General features: G+C 36.1%; 1 protein-coding gene across 1 annotated transcript; it reads right to left on the minus strand.

Moving 5' to 3' along the window:
• Positions 1 to 3607: 3607 nt before the first annotated feature.
• On the minus strand, positions 3608 to 15631 carry LOC103936578 (MADS-box protein AGL24). The gene is given in 9 exon segments (XM_048583138.1): positions 3608 to 3729; positions 3732 to 3765; positions 3891 to 3932; positions 4104 to 4145; positions 5151 to 5250; positions 5350 to 5411; positions 6034 to 6112; positions 14948 to 15140; positions 15447 to 15631. Coding segments are annotated over 8 exon segments (654 nt in total). The 5' UTR covers positions 15121 to 15140; positions 15447 to 15631.
• Between the last annotated feature and the right edge of the window lie 576 nt (positions 15632 to 16207).

A 16207-nucleotide genomic window follows, 5' to 3' on the forward strand; every position in this document is an offset into this window, starting at 1 on the left:
TTTATCTAAGGATTGGTGCATTTGATCCCATTGAGAATCATCAACTCTTCTCAGACATTGAGTGCTCTGGCTGCCTGTTGCTAGTTTTCTTGAGATGAGACATTGCTTATTCTTCCTACCCAGGCATAGCTTTGCCTGTTGATTGAATCTTCATGGGGATAGCCTCATATACTATTTCCCCATCCATGTAAACCTTGGCATCGATAAAATGTGACTGCTTCGATGAATGACTTACTATAAGCATGTACCTTTGTCGCTCCACTTCTATTGAACTTTAAACATTGGTGCAGGGTCGACGGTACAACTTCATTCTCATGATTCCAAGGTTTCCTTAAGAGGAGATGAAAGATTGATCATGTGAAACAACGTATTCAACTTTAGTTACCCTATTACTATCTTAATCCTGATTATGCCTATTGCCCGCCTTGGTTAAAACCTTAGATTAGAAGGCAACTTCAAGATAGTTCGGCCATTGTGATTCCCTGATTTGTTATCGTCAATTTTGGCAGGATGATGATAAATGAACCTCTGTCAATGAGCATGCAGCCTATGTTTTGTTCTCTTACGTACCCTGAAACGAAGAGTGGACAATTGTGTGGCCTCAACCCCCAATAATAGATATTTATCGGTGAAGTTGATGGCAGCACATATAGCTTAACATATACCGCACTTATGAGATCGAAGCTCTAGATATCCAACCTTGCATGTCTTCAAAGATAAGTGCCGAGATTCATCAAAACTTCCAATAATTCCCTTCGTTCTGCTTCAGGGAGCTACAACACCTCTTCCACACTAAGGTGCAAAGATAAGTCTTCTATTTATGCAGAAATCTCCTCTTGCTTGTTGGTGGAATGCCATTTGAATACATTTTTCTCCCTCGGTCATGTAACGAATGGTTGTGGTTGAGCTTTGTTGAAAGAACTTTTGGAAAAATATTCATCCAAGACTACGAGAGTTCATGGCATCTAAACCTTTGGCTCTTCTATACAAGCTAGTTTTCTTATCCTTGGTGCTGCTCTAGTGCAGGTTTTCTCAGTGTTTCGGTGAGAACTTCCCTATCACCATTCTTTCTTTGGTTGAACAACTTGTAGTTGCGTTTTATGCACCTTCCTCACCTTTGGTGAGGTCCATGTCATTGAGATAAGTTGCTTTGTCCATGGTGCCTTTTTTGCATGCATTGACCACTTTAAGACTTACCTTTGACGACTGCCGCTAGGGCTTGCTTAGCGATATGTAGAAAAGCATATAATCAAAGAACTCGAACACAATGCTTGTAATGTTTACCTTTGCCGCTTCCTTAATGTCTGGCTCAATCCTTTCTTCTTAGGTGAGCTTCAAGGATTAATTCCTTAAGGATAAAGCACTTGTTCACCAAATGACTGACGATGTGATGGTACTTGAAGTACTTCGGGTCATTCACTCTCAATTCATTTCTTCTGGTCGTTTATGCTTAGGCAATTCAATCACCTTTTTGTCGAGCAGATCATCCAGCATGGTGACCGACCAGAGCTGGGAACAAGTATGTCTTTTCCTTCAACTCCTTCAAAGTGCGGTTATGTCTCTGTTGGTCACGAAAAGTTTTACTCTGCTTTACTTTTTTTCTTGTCTCAAGTAGAGATTTTGAAGGAAATTATGTTGACCGACATTGCTTCTTTGGTAGGCATCTTTCAAGATTTGTCTATTTTCTGCCTAAAGAATTTGGCTTTACTATAGTCAACGATTGAGTCTTTCCTTCCATGATTAGCGATGCTTAACTCCATGTCATAGGCACGGGAAGCTAGCTCTTGAAGCTCTTGAACGTCTTGGGCTTGATGCCTTGGACAATGTAGCGTGATCCCCAATGCATAACCTTGTACACACATCTTGATCGCAGGTATCTCTAAAAGCTTGTCCTTACAATTGAGACTTAGTGAGCACCATCAAATGATGTAATCAACAGCTGGCTCTTCATTCCACTGCTTCATATTTGTAAGCTCCATCATGCTAATGAAGAGTGATGTAAAAACAATTCAATCATCTGACCCTAACTATTTATGGTTCGAGCTTTAGGTTTTTGTACCAGTCGAATGCATTGCCCTTCAAGGAACAAACACATGTTTCATGTGGTAGTCACCTTCCATCCCAACGTTGTTGCAAGTTTCATCGAAATGACCAACGAATTGCTTCAAGTTTTTCTTTTCGTCAAACTGCATAGACTTAGGAGGTTGGTAGCATATCAGCATTCACAAGCTATCAATTCGCTTGGTGTATGGTTTGGAATATATTAGTGTATCGCAAGAAGCACCTCCGTATTGTGCTCCGATGATGTTTGCCATCATGTCCTGAAATTGTTGGATGAAAATAGATCCTATAGATGAAGCCTTGTCATCACGTAATGACTCATTCTCGCTCGCTTCCTGGTCATGTTGATTCTTCTTTGGGTCAGGGTCAACTTCTTTATCATGCTGCAACTCCAACTTGTTCATGAGCGTAGCAATCTGCATATCCTTCTCCTCGATGGTCCTTGTCAGTTTTGCAATCGCCTTGTTCATCTGTGCAAGCTACTCTTCACTAGAGGCGATGACGGTAATCATAACTTGCATAGCCAAAGTATAAAGACTCTCAGGCCAGTGTCAAGGGTGTCAGCAAAGTCTCCTAGCAATCATCGTTGCTTGGCAATCCATAGTACGATCTCGTGCTTGAGTCCGCATCTGAAATCATTGACAACAAACGCACACTTGAATTCTTCAACATCGAAGAACCCCGTTCATCGCTTCGGGAAGTCATCTCGTGTGCAAGAGAAGTGAGTGTAAGGTTGTTGATCTGAGAGTTGCAGTGGCTTGATCTCAAACTAAGAATGTCATAAGAATTTAGCTTGTAGTGATGGAGAACTGGCACATCTGGTAGTGTTTGATGATTCTTCACAAGTGTGGCGAAGACTACAGAGAGCTTTCTAAATCTTCTAAATGTGTAGAGTGTTTGGGAATTTGAGAATCTAGGTGCGAGAATGTATGTGTGAGAAAGGTTTTTTTTTTTTTTTTATTCTTTTTTCTTTTTTTTGGCCTTGTAGCCCCTTATTTATAGGCTCTCCAAGTCTTTGATTTGGTGTTGATTTTGAACTTCATTAATTGACGAAAGACCGAGACTTGATCCGGACTTGATTCGTGATTTGACTTCATCAAATAGTCTTTTGATTTAAATCATATAAATCAATCACATTTCATCCTTAATTTGGACATTCTTAATTTGGTATTTTTCCTTTTTTTAAAAAAAATTAATCAATTAATTTGTTTGATTTAAATTAAAACTAATTAAAGAATTAATAAAGATAATTTTGTAATCACACTCCGCCAAAGATCGATGCGTGACACATTTGATGACTCATTTGGTTTTGATGAGTCATTTATCATGTGTACTATTTGTGCCACATATGGCGCAAGTCATGTAATCCCTGACATGTTGAAATCTTAATGTGTTTATGAGTATTTATTTCACCGAAATAATGTCTACACTAGTATTTTACTAACTTTATTCTTCGCAATCGTATCACCAAATACGCAAAACGCAAAAGCCAAAGCAAAGCAGAAGCCAAAATCAAATAGCATATATATTAGCAAGTAAAAGGGCCTCACCCCAGTTTGAGAGACAAGGTATCGGAGCAGTCATCTTCAAGGGAAAGAGAACTGTTGGAGAAGGTGGTGACATTTGTGGCTGATTCAGATGTCACGCTTTCTTCTCCAATATTATCCGGTCCGGTTCACTATCTCCTCCGGGTAACATCACCATCTGCCATATGCGAAAACAACAAAGAAAACAATCAGCCCAGATTTAATTTACTAATTAAGATATCGTTTTTCGTTAAATAAAAAAAATATATTGGAGAAATATACTTCTTGGTGGTAGTTGCTTACCTTCTGGCTTAGCTGGTTGTTAGCTTCTATCAGCTCAGCTCCCTGCATATATAGTCAGTACATGGAAGAGGACAACAAATCAAAAATTCATTGATAATAATTAAATTTAATATATGCTTATTATTTTCTTTTCTGGAAATTCTTGACTATTGTATATATTTGTGATTATTCCATATATAGACACAGACCAGAATCATCTATTTAACTACGAACCTTTTTCTCAAGTGCCATAACATCACTTGTAATCTTTTCTTCCTGAAATGAATGGAAAATTTGGAATTAGATCGATGTTTCTGGATAGACATATATTCCAAAATATGTCTCTAGTAAAATAACCTAATTAAAGTACGAAAAATAATTACATTGAGTCCTTACAACCAAAAAAGAGAAAAGGTCAAGTCTTTATTCAAATTGACCAAAGTCTAAAGTAAAGATATGCACGCAAAAGTAAAGTTCTAAAAAATGCGCTAGTCAGGCTATGTTGGGGGATGGTTAGGCGAGGTTTAGATAGATTTAAGTATATTTATTATATATCGTATAAATAAGTACCTATTTATACTTATAAAAACACATAATTATAAATTGCACAATAAAAAGACATAGATGAAAATATTGTAACATATTGAAAATATAAAGAACAAGCATATAATGAGTATTTATCCAAATATTCAACAACTCCCTCACAATTTATTAAACAAAAAAAAAAATCCAATATGAAATTTATTAATTTTCTATCTAAGTAAGAGTTGCGACCTACGCGGGCTAAGCAGGGGGCTTAGGGGGGACGCCTAAGAATTAATCAGGCAGTGGCCAACCGCTAGCGCCTAGGCGGAGATTTTAAGAATAGTGTGCAAAAGAATAGCCAGATTATAAATTTGTTAACCTTTTGATTAAACACAGTGATTAAAACAGATACTTACGTGCACAATGTGTTGATCTATTTAAAACAGGTGTTCTCACTCATCAGTTGTGAAAATAAATAAATAAATAAATTAAATTTAGAGGAAGAACTCTAGTGTTACTTTTATAGAGTACCAATAACAAATTTCCTATTTAAACAGAATTAAGACATTTGTCTTAAATTCATTGCAACAACCATATTTGAACAAAGACTAATTAAAAAAAAAAGATCTTCTGAATTATTGCATAATAATACACATTAAACCTCGCAATTTGCTCCTCTATCTGAGGGATACCTAGTTTTTAGAAGCCATGACCTGTATTCACTTGTAACAAAATAAATTTGTAGTTAGCACATACCTTAGTTTGAATCACACGGCCAAGGCTTGCTTCCACCAATTTTTCTAACTTCTGGAGTTCATCCAGATCCAAGTCTTCAAGGTCCACACCCTTCATCTGCCTGTTGCATGCCAAACCATTTCAGCACTCTCATCAAACGATCGTACCAGCTTAATTAACCACCATATATCTTACAAGCAAATCAATAAATTATAATTACCTAAGCTTGCAACTCTTATCCTCGAGTTCCTTACTCAGCCTGATATTGTTTTCTTTCTCCAACTAATGAAATGGGAAACATATTTACACCGAACCGTCATTACATAATCTAATCTGTCACATGAAAAGCTTATAAACATCAGGCCCAAAAATAAACAAGAGAAAGGAAAAAATTGGATGTTTCCGGTTTCTTATGGCAAAAGATGTTTCCTTCATACATTTTCTGAATGTCAAAGTGGAGGAAAGAAAGAAAAAAGGGCAAAAGATGGATTACTGAAACATACTAGAGCATGGATTTACAATATGTAGCAATCTCCAGGTCATTACCAGGCAACCATATTTTGGGACGATTGATTCTTCAGCCAATATATATATGAAACTTTTTTCCGTAGAGAAAACCTCAATGATTCGAATTAATACCAACTAATAACACAGCTTAGAACTTGGAAGTCATTACTCAACCCTGCTGCATGCATCTATACAAGTCTAACGCCTATTTATTTTTATTATGTTAAAGCAATGATATCTTTCAGATGTCGTAAAAATACATTCCGAAGCTCCAAGTGCAGATAAAATATGTTACATAATTTACATTCACTTGACACAGTTACTTGTTATACGATTAAAAATGGAAATTAAAGAGCAATTAGGATGGGAAAAAGAAAACCAATTTGAACTCAATTACCTGTAGCTGATGAAGCGTGGGTTGATCCGATTTTTCCCCACCGACATGTGAATTGTACCTTGCAATCACATCCTTGGTGCTTCACAACATAAAAGGATAAATATAATTAGCATGTTTCATTATTATTTATAAAGTTTTAGACACAGAAAACTAAATTCAACAAAAGAAAATAGACAGAAAGATAAATTAATACATGTGACTAAGCATAGATAAAATAACAATAGAAGAAAAAAAAAATGCAACACAATTTCCATATTTTCTGGTTTCCAATAAGCCCAATAAATTAGTACATGCATGCTATATTTGGCTTTGTACGAAATTGTTACTTACTCTGTTTTTTTCTGGTTTTCTTTTTTTTTTTTTTCAAATAACAAAAGTAATTTAAAAACTGATACTGAAATCAACCACTTTGAACATGCATGCAAACACAATAACTTCTAAAATAAAATACGGCAAAAATAACTTGTAAAATAAAATAGCCAAAACATCATGCACAGTGACATGCAGAACTAATTTATCACGCAGAAAACAAAAAAAATCAGAAGAACCAATTGTTGAGAATGAGTCCCACATTAATGGAGGAGAGGGGACCTTGTTTAGGCTTATAAGTAAGTTGGGCTACTTCCCATATAGTCAATTGGTTTAATGGTGGAACCTCAACTTTCTTCATGATATCAAAGCAGGTTGTTCCATGTGTGAAGCCGAACGGCCACACGCGCTCTACGCCACCCCATTGTGTTGTCCACATGTTAGGCTTGAAAATTCACCGTATGTGAGGAGTGTGTTGAGGATGAGTCTCACACTGATGGGAAGAAGAACTTGCATGGACTTATAAGTAAGTTAGGCTACTTCTCATATAGCCGATTGATTTTATAGTGAATCCTCAACTTTCTTCACCAATTAATCCAAATTAGGAGTATCAAGATTAACCAGCCTCAACAACTATCACTTTGGAGATATTTGGTTCTAGTCTGTTGCAAACCAACCAGCCAAAAGGCCCAAAACATTAGCGCACTTTCAGTATAGGAAGGCCTCCCTGGGCAATTGACAACTCAATCCCCTTAAATTAACAGTAACTACCTGCAATGAACCACAACTGCAAAAGTGCATCTCCATTCCTAAATTAAATAGCCCAAACAATTCGTATTAAAATATTAGTATTTTTATTTTATAAAATAATACAAATAACTTTATTGTTAATTTCAAATAATTATAAAAAATTAGTTGAATGTATTCAAAAATATGGAAATGTAGTGTAAAATGAAAGAACATGGTTACGTGTATTGTAATTTTATAAAATATATATATACATATATATATATAATTTTTTATATTTTTAAATAGTTTTTTTACAATTTTCAATCATTTTTATAATTTTTTACTAATTTAAATTATGGCTGACGTCAACCTTACGACACATAGGCATGGCACTGGGCTAGGTGATTATTGCTTGACTTCTCCATCGGGCTCACCTTGGGTCCAATTGCATAAGTGGCTGGAGTGTTTTGGGAAGGCAAGGAGAGGGGATTGGGTTGTCAATGCCCAAGGTAATAAACAACGGTGGAGTTGCTCTTAGAGCAAGTCCAACAAGGCATGGGACGCCTAGGCATTTGGGTTGAATTGCCGTAACCCAAGAAATTCAATTCCACGAGTCCCCAAAGGGGAGGGCAATTAGACTGAGACCTTGTCTTCGTTAGACTGCTTAGAACTGTCCAAAGCACATCCTGAATAAGCTTGGGCATGTTTTTTGCCAACTCGTACAAAAGAGAGGCGAAATAGCTACCGCCCTGCCCCTGAGGCTCCTGAGGCACATTTTTAAAACACTGATTAAAATTAATTATGTTTGTTAAAATGCTATGCTTTTTCCTTGTATTTGAAATAAAGGGTTATTATACAAAATGGTCCCTAAGATTTGCATGAACAATAAAAATGGTCCCTGAGATTGAAAATCGATAGAAATGGTCCCAGAGATTGTCCACTATCCATGATTTTGGTCTTTCCGTTAAAAACTCTTTGGGCAATTTTCAAAGCTTTATAACTCAATCAATTCTTAACCAAATTCGACCTACAATATATCAAAATGAAGATAAGAAAGTGTAGAATACGATTATAGCTATTTGGAAGCCCAATGATTGCCAGAGATGGCTGGAAAATAGCTGAAAAGTGACTGGTCCGTGGAAAACTAGAAAACTTGCCGGAAACTAGGATAAATTTTAAACGTTCATAACTTCTTCAATATTCAACGAAATCGAGTGATTCAAAAACGAAAATCATACTTCTCGACGAGACGAAGAGAATGGTATCTTTTTTACTGCTAAATCGCCGTGGTTTGGCCGAAAAACTTCTCGAAAGTGGCTAACTCGATAATGGTTAGCCACTTTTGAGCCGTTGTCCGACCAAACCACGGCGAGTTAGCCTTTGAAAAAGGTATCATTCTCTTCATCTCGTCAAGAAGTATTATTTTTGATTTTGAATCACTCAATTTCGTTGAGTATTGAAGAAGTTATGAACGTTTAAAGTTTACCCAATTTCCAGCGAGTTTTCCAGTTTTCTGGCGACCAGTCATCTTTCAGGCTATTTTCCGGCCATCTCCTGCAACCATTGGGCTTCCAAATAGGTATAATCTTATTCTACACTTTCCTATCTTCATTTTGATATATTAAGGGTCGAATTTCGTTAAGAAACAATTGAGTTACAAAGCTTTGAAAATTGCCCAAAATCGTTTTTAATGGAATGACCAAAATCATGAATGATGAACAATCTCAAGGACCATTTCTATTGATTTTCAACCTCAATGACCATTTCTATTGATCATGCAAATCTCAGAGACAATTTTGTATAATAACTTGGAAATAAATTATTGGAATTAAACTTTATTTGAGAAATAATGAGGTATAGAGGATAAGGCCAATAAAACATAAAGAAAAAAAAATACAAAATTACGCAAAGTCAATTACTATTTATAGTGGATAATTAAAGTAATTTCATTGCCCTTCCTCGGCCGTTGCCTTCTTAAAATGGGTGGACTAACTCTTATACTAAAAGTTTTTGGAGGCCCTTTTGCTTGGTCTAGATGCCCATATCAAAATGTCACATCGAAATATTATATATGAAATCATGAAAAGGCAAAACCACCGTTGGGGATAGAGGCAGATTGTCTGCCCTCCTGTTTGGGTACCATTCTCATCCCCTCCTATTTTGTGCGGTCACGGTTAAACCACGTCAACATTTTATATTGATTTTTTTATAGAGAGAATAAGACAAAAAAAATAGGAATAAAAAATGTTGAAGTGACTTAACCATGACTGCACAAATAAGAGAGGATGGGAAGGGCACCTAAACAAGAGAGCAAACAATCTGCCTCTGGACTATCAAGTTAAACAAAAAGTTGGCCTAAAAAGACTAAAAGTACCTAACATCAACTTGGACATCATTGCAAATATGCTTTAATTATTATATTTGCTATGGCCACTTTTTGGTGGGTTGCTTAGGCATCTTCAACCGAAGGGTCCAGAGGGTTAGAGAGTCGAAAATAGCCTTAAAATCATCTCTAACCAAGAGTTGGGCCAAAGGGCTCATGGGCCCTACTAGACAAAAAAGGGTCAAAGGGCCAACCGGATGGCCCCGGACCGGGCTAAAAAATTTAAATCTCAACGGCGAGCTGATATTTTTTTTCTTTTTTTTTACTGTTTTTTGTTTTTTTTTTTGGGACCAAAAATTTAAAAAGAATATTTAATTAAGTCTCATAAATGTGATTGGTTCTATGTGAGGATGTTGCTTTTATAAGCATGTTTGATTGCTCAAACCTTACCCACAGCCGATGTGGGACAAATATAATGGGTGCCACATATGCAAGCTTTTGCTTGCTCAATTCTCTCTAGATGTGGGACAAATATAATGGGTGCACCAAATATAAGCTTCCTATTAGATATGGTAAATGTGCATTTAATTTAAGTTGTAGTTTCTAAATTTAAATAATATGGACCTATGACTCTTTGGCCCTCAATTGAAAATAGTTTTTTGTGACAGGGTTAAAACAAGTACTATGGCCCTTTGGCCCTTAGTTGGAGATGATAAGAAATATTGCCTTGCATTATTCATTAAAATATTAATTTCTTGGAGAGCCAGAGGACTAAAACGAGCCTTCTGGCCAGCTTTCGGTTGGAGATGGCCTTGATTACCCATCCTTTTTTTTTTTTTATTCTTTTTTTTTTGTTGGAGGTGAAGTTTACCTATCTTGAATTTGTCAATGAAATGTACACCTTTTTTTTTTAATGAGAATTGTTATTAGCACTCCAAAAATCTCATTCGGCACTCCAAACGTTCTATAATTAGAAAGAAAAATAAACTTATGAGAAGTATAGAAATATTTTTAGAGTTAATAAAAATTCCCTTTTTAAAAATACTTTTGTTTTCTGTATGTCTTAAATCACATGAATTTTTTAAAATTTTGAGATACAATACACTTACCGTGCATACTTTTAATATTTAGTACTCATTATCTACACATATTTTTAATAATACATATAACATTCACATATCCTATACATATACAGAATAATTAATATTAAAAAATAACTAAATTTAAAGATTGAGAAAAATAGCCAAAGTTGTCAAAATACTTTTATGCTCGCAAATTGTTACGAAAAGATTAACGAAGATACACATTTGACATCAAAAGTTAGGAACCTTGAACAATGTTTAAAACCTACACTTATAATGTAATATTTTGTATTTAAATGAAAAAGAATGCAAGCCTCAATCGCTTAGTATTTCTTTTTTTTTTTTTCAAGTGAAGTAAATTTACGCTTATTATTGTTTTTTATCAAGTGTGCTTCTTATTTGGAGTATATAGTAGTTTCATAACTTTTTTATTTTGCTCTAACATAACAAGAGTTACAAGAGTGGATACAAAAATGGTGGAGAGTTGACAAGTAACCAACAACATTTAGGGAGGATTTTAGGCTATAGGTCACAAGTATTAGTCATATAAACGTTCTTATTTATCAAACTAAAAGCTTTAGAAACTTTTTCTTCTTTAAAACTTCATCTTTATGTTTTAGTATGAACAAGTAGTCAAGCATAAAAAACCACTTAAACAATACCCCATGCATGATCAATGTGAGATAAGTTTCAAACAATTGCTTACTTTATCCACAGTTGTCTTTTGGTTGCAGTTCTTACACCAAATAAGGCAAGAAGTTTCATTTCACTAGTCTCGAACTTCATTGTGTGACTCATTAACTTAATACCCCTATAGTTCAAGCAACTTTGTACATCACCCTTATTCTTGTAGATAGGCACTAAAGTGCTATTTCGCCACTTATTTGGCATCTTCTTCGTTTTCAAAATCCTATTGAAAAGGTCTGTGAGTCATGTTATACCTGTCTTTCCCAAAACTTTCCATACTTCAATCAATATATCATCAGGGCCCACTGCTTTTCTATGCTTCATCTTTTTTCAAAGCTACAACCACTTCTTCCTTCTTAATTCGACAGTAAAAGGACTAGTTTCTACATTCTTCTAATTTACTCAACTCCCCCAAAGAAGTAGTATTTTCATGTCCTTCATTGAAAAGACTATGAAAACAACCTCTCCATCTGTCTTTGACCGTGTTTTCTATAGCAAGAACCTTTCCATTCTTATCCTTGATGCACCTCACTTGGTTTAGGTCCCTTGTCTTCTTTTCCCTTACTCTAGCTAGTTTATAGATATCCAACTCTCCTTCTTTGGTATCTAGTTGCTTATACATATCGTCAAAAGCCGCTAGTTTAGCTTCTCTCACAGCTTTGTTCGCCTCCTTCTTCGTTATTCTATACCTTTCACCATTTTCTTCAGTCTATCCTTGTATAAGGTTTTACAACATTCCTTCTTAGCCTTAACCTTTCCCTGTACCTCCTCCTTCCACCACCAAGATTCCTTTTGGTGTGGAGAAAAGCCCTTGGACTCTCCTAATACCCTTTTTGTTACTTTTCGGATACTACTAGTCATGGAATCCCACATTTGGCTAGCTTACCCATCTCTATTCCAAACGTATTGGGTGATTACTTTCTCTTTGAAAATGGCTTGTTTTTCTCCTTTTAGATTCCACCATCTAGTCCTTGGGCACTTCAAGGTCTTGTTCTTTTTCTCTCTTTAGATATGTACATCCATCACCAACAAGCGATGTTGATTAGCCAAGCTCTCTCCCGGTATAACTTTGCAATCCTTACAAGTTATATTTGATAAGTTTTACTAATAATTCTAATCATACTACATACAATCTTTTACTAAATCTCTTCCATAGATCTACTCAATGACTTGGAACTTCATATTAATTAGATTCAAGCAATCATAAGGAGAAATGAAATAATTGTGATATTTAAGATCATTCATATCAAGTAACAATAAGAAGAAATGAAAAAATTGTCTACTAACAATAAAGTTGCCTAGTCACAATGATATGTCATAGTCACTTACCTTATTGATCTCAAACACTTCTTCACAAAGAAGACTAGGCTTCTTACAACCTTTTAGCATAAAAGATCTCCAAGCACATAGAGAACTTCAAGATCACATTGTTGAATACAATTCCTTAAAAAAGAGGCTAATGGGCACCCTAATACCCCTAAAGTTAAACAAGGAACATGCAACGAACAAGCCTCGACAAGAGATCTTAGAGGATGGGGTCGAAGCTTTGTACTCCAGCCAACCTGTGTCATTTCTCATTCGATCGTAGAAAAAGTTAAAATTGACCTTTAATCCACGCAACAGACCACCAGTAGGCATGAAGTCCACAAATGTGGTAAGGGTGCGGATGAGCACCAACAACAATCTGAGGCAAAGAGGAAGCATAAATTGAAAAATCTACAGATGAGGGGTGAAAAAAGAGAAAGAGACAAAATATATGGTGTTAGGGGGTCGGGTTAGAGAAGAAGATGGAGTGGGTGTTGCAAGGATGAAAGAAAGAAGTGGAGGAAGAACAGAAACAAGAGCAAACCACAAAATGGGCATAGCACCCAAATCTGAGACACCAGCTCAAAACAACTGAGACAAAAACTTAGAAAACTAAGACAAGAGCTCATAAGGTTGTAGATCAAAGGGGTTGGGAGGAGCAAAAGCTTTGCTTGTCCCATTACACAACTAATCAACAATGAGAACAATAGTAACTCAGCTCAGGTTTACCAACAGGTGACCCTATCTTAGTCAAGTTAACGTGGTTGATCAGCCTATCACTCCGTATGGCATGGCTATCAACAAAAGGGAATGAGGCTAACTCATCTTGGTTCTTAGGTGGTGATGACCACAGCCTAGTCAAGTTGATTACTTTCGATGATGTCCCCTTTTCCAATCGTTCATCACAGTTAACTAAGGCAATGAGGTCAGCTCGAATTGCCGATGGTGGACCCTTTGGTGGCGTAAAAAGGCCCTTTTATACGTGGGAGTATGTTGGCCCTAATACGTGACGACTCCTTATTGATGTATTCAACTCGGAAAGTTATAGGTAAAGAATGCCAAGTAGTAAAAATAGGAAGATCTAGATGACAAAAAACTTATTCACACTCTAGCAAATAGATGTATCAACTGCTTAGAAGCTAGCTTCAGAAGAATTTTCTTCTAACGCAATAGACAAGTTAATAGACACCACCCTACAATAAGAGCATCTTTTCTCTACACGCTCACTGATTCCCTACAACAAGAACCTCTTTTCTATGCACGCTCACATATTCATATACTAAATCCTATTTAACACAAACTAGGTTAAAGGAGCCACTTTAAAATGGTATTTCTAGTTTTATTAATAAAAATGACATCATCACTTATTATGTGTAGAGACTTTTACTTTTTTAATTAAAACGAAGCACAACTTCATCTAAATTCTTATTCCACAATTACATTTCTACATATTAATCTTTGCAAGTATAGTCAAGTTCGTCCATTATTTCATGCATGCATATGAAAAAACAGGTTATGGCCATAGCTGCACCACTCATTCCCTACTTGACGCATGCATACAGATTCCTTCTGAAAGGATCTTCAAGGCTTCTATATGATGAATTCCCAAAGTTTTCACCATATCACTTTACTCCTAGTAAGAAAAATCCAAAGCATATATAATTGATGTTCGTGGTTTAAGTCTTTCGCAAATTCACCGTATTCATTTACAGGTATTTTAATTTAGGTGGGGAGAATGGACAACTATTGGAACATAACCCAACATCAGGTGTTGAAGTTGGCATAGATACACCGTGTATCCAATTAAAAGACTATATCCTTCTTTTAATAAAGCCCAATAATATTTTAGATATTATTATCTACAACCAATTTGTGATAGGTGACTCTTATATATACAGAGTTCACTAGATAAACTATGAAACTGTAAAATTGTAATAAGATTACATAATTCACTAGACAAGTTACTCTTAAGTTTACAGAGTTCTGCACGGCAGACCCGATTAATTGTTATTAGCATGAAAAGCAAAGCAGTCAGCATCACCAAGTAATTCACATATTGAAAGCACGTAAAACTAATAAATTGTTTCTCAAACTTGGACACCTAATTAGAAGTTGTCAAAATCAAAAGTACACCTCAGTTTCCTGAACTAGAATATTCTAGATAGCATTGCTTTTTCCTCTCCCTCTCTCTCTGTGAAATCTTTTGGTTTCTCTAGCCTTTCTTCTGTACCTCATCTAGCGTATCTTTCCGTGCATCATTACTTGCACGGCTTACACACACACACACACACATATATATATAATAATAAATATATATAATTTTTTGACCCAGATGACTGAATCTCTCTCTCTCTCTCTCACTCTCACACACACACAGAAAAAGAGAGACAAATCAAGTTATATATGTACTTGGTTATATATTTGTTCAAGTTAGGAAATTCGAAAGAACTGATAAGGCGGTGGGGTGTTTTATTGGTACCTGGAGCTTGAGAAATCAAAGAGCTTGCCAGTTTGAGAAAATATTATAACAGCAACTTCAGATTCACACAGAATCGACAGCTCTCCAGCTTTCTTGAAAATCCCCCTTCTCCTCTTTGAGAAGGTCACCTGCCTTGCCGGCAAGTAGTCGATCTTTCTGATCTTGATCTTCATCTTCTCTTTCTTCCTACCCCCTTCAGAAACAATAATTCAAATAAAACAAAATAAACCAATCACTTTAAATTTCCACATATATATATAAATGTTTCACAAACTACAGTATATTTTCTGGGTTTCTGATAATTTTAAGATTATTGACCTCATACCCTAACATATCTCAGATCTAAATAAGTAAAATAAAACACAGATCAACCCACCAACCACAATCAACTGCCAGACAAGCCTAGAGTTTTTAGTATTCACCATTAATAGAAGGAAAAAAAAAAAAAAAAAGAAGGAAAAACATAGATAAACTAAGTACTGGGTTCACCTCTGGTTACCTTCGTTGAGGGGTCTTAGGTCTGAAGTTTAGGTCTGAACTGGAAATTTTCGGAGCAATATTGGAAAGAGGAGAAGACTGAGGAGAGAGAGAGAGTTGGTGCTGCAGGCTGTTCAAGAAAGGAAAGATCGCTAAATGAATTTTCCCATATATGGAAGACCTTGGATAAATCTTTTATTAATATCCGCTGTTTGTTGCTTTTTCTATTTTTAGATATTTTGGATATTTTGTTGGGCAAATAAGGTAAGAAACATGGAACGACAATCAACGGTGATCGATGCGGTTGGTGTGATGAATGCTATCCCACCGTTTATTGTCGGTTTAGCCTATTTCTTTTCACGTGTCCCACTTTTTTGAGAGATGCTAGCATCACTTGCTAGTTGCTAAAGCTGCTTCTTCCTCAGTCGATGCTTGTGCAGTTGACACGTAACAGGTGGCTGATAGAAGGAAAGGAAATGGGGCGGTGGAGGGAATGGAGATATTGTATCGAACCGGAAAATAACTGATCGGTTTGGTTTTTTTTTTTTTTTAATTTACTTTGGTACGGTACAAAACCGAATCGGTTTTCCAGGTATACGGTACGGTGTTTATCCGAGTTCACGTGGAGTCGGCCAGCACCTGATGGATTTGACTTCCACCTGCCCCCCCCCACCCCCCCTCTCTTCAACTACTCGATCTCTCTCAGACTCACTATTCTCGGTCTGTCAAACCCTCTCCAATCTCTCTCAGACTCGATCTCTCGCTGCCGTCCATCTCCTCTCC

This window comes from the organism of the source record quoted next, unplaced genomic scaffold (genome assembly GCF_019419815.1).
Source record: "Pyrus x bretschneideri cultivar Hongxiangsu unplaced genomic scaffold, Pyrus_bretschneideri_v1 Contig2, whole genome shotgun sequence".
In the NCBI taxonomy this organism is placed as follows: Eukaryota; Viridiplantae; Streptophyta; class Magnoliopsida; order Rosales; family Rosaceae; genus Pyrus; species Pyrus x bretschneideri.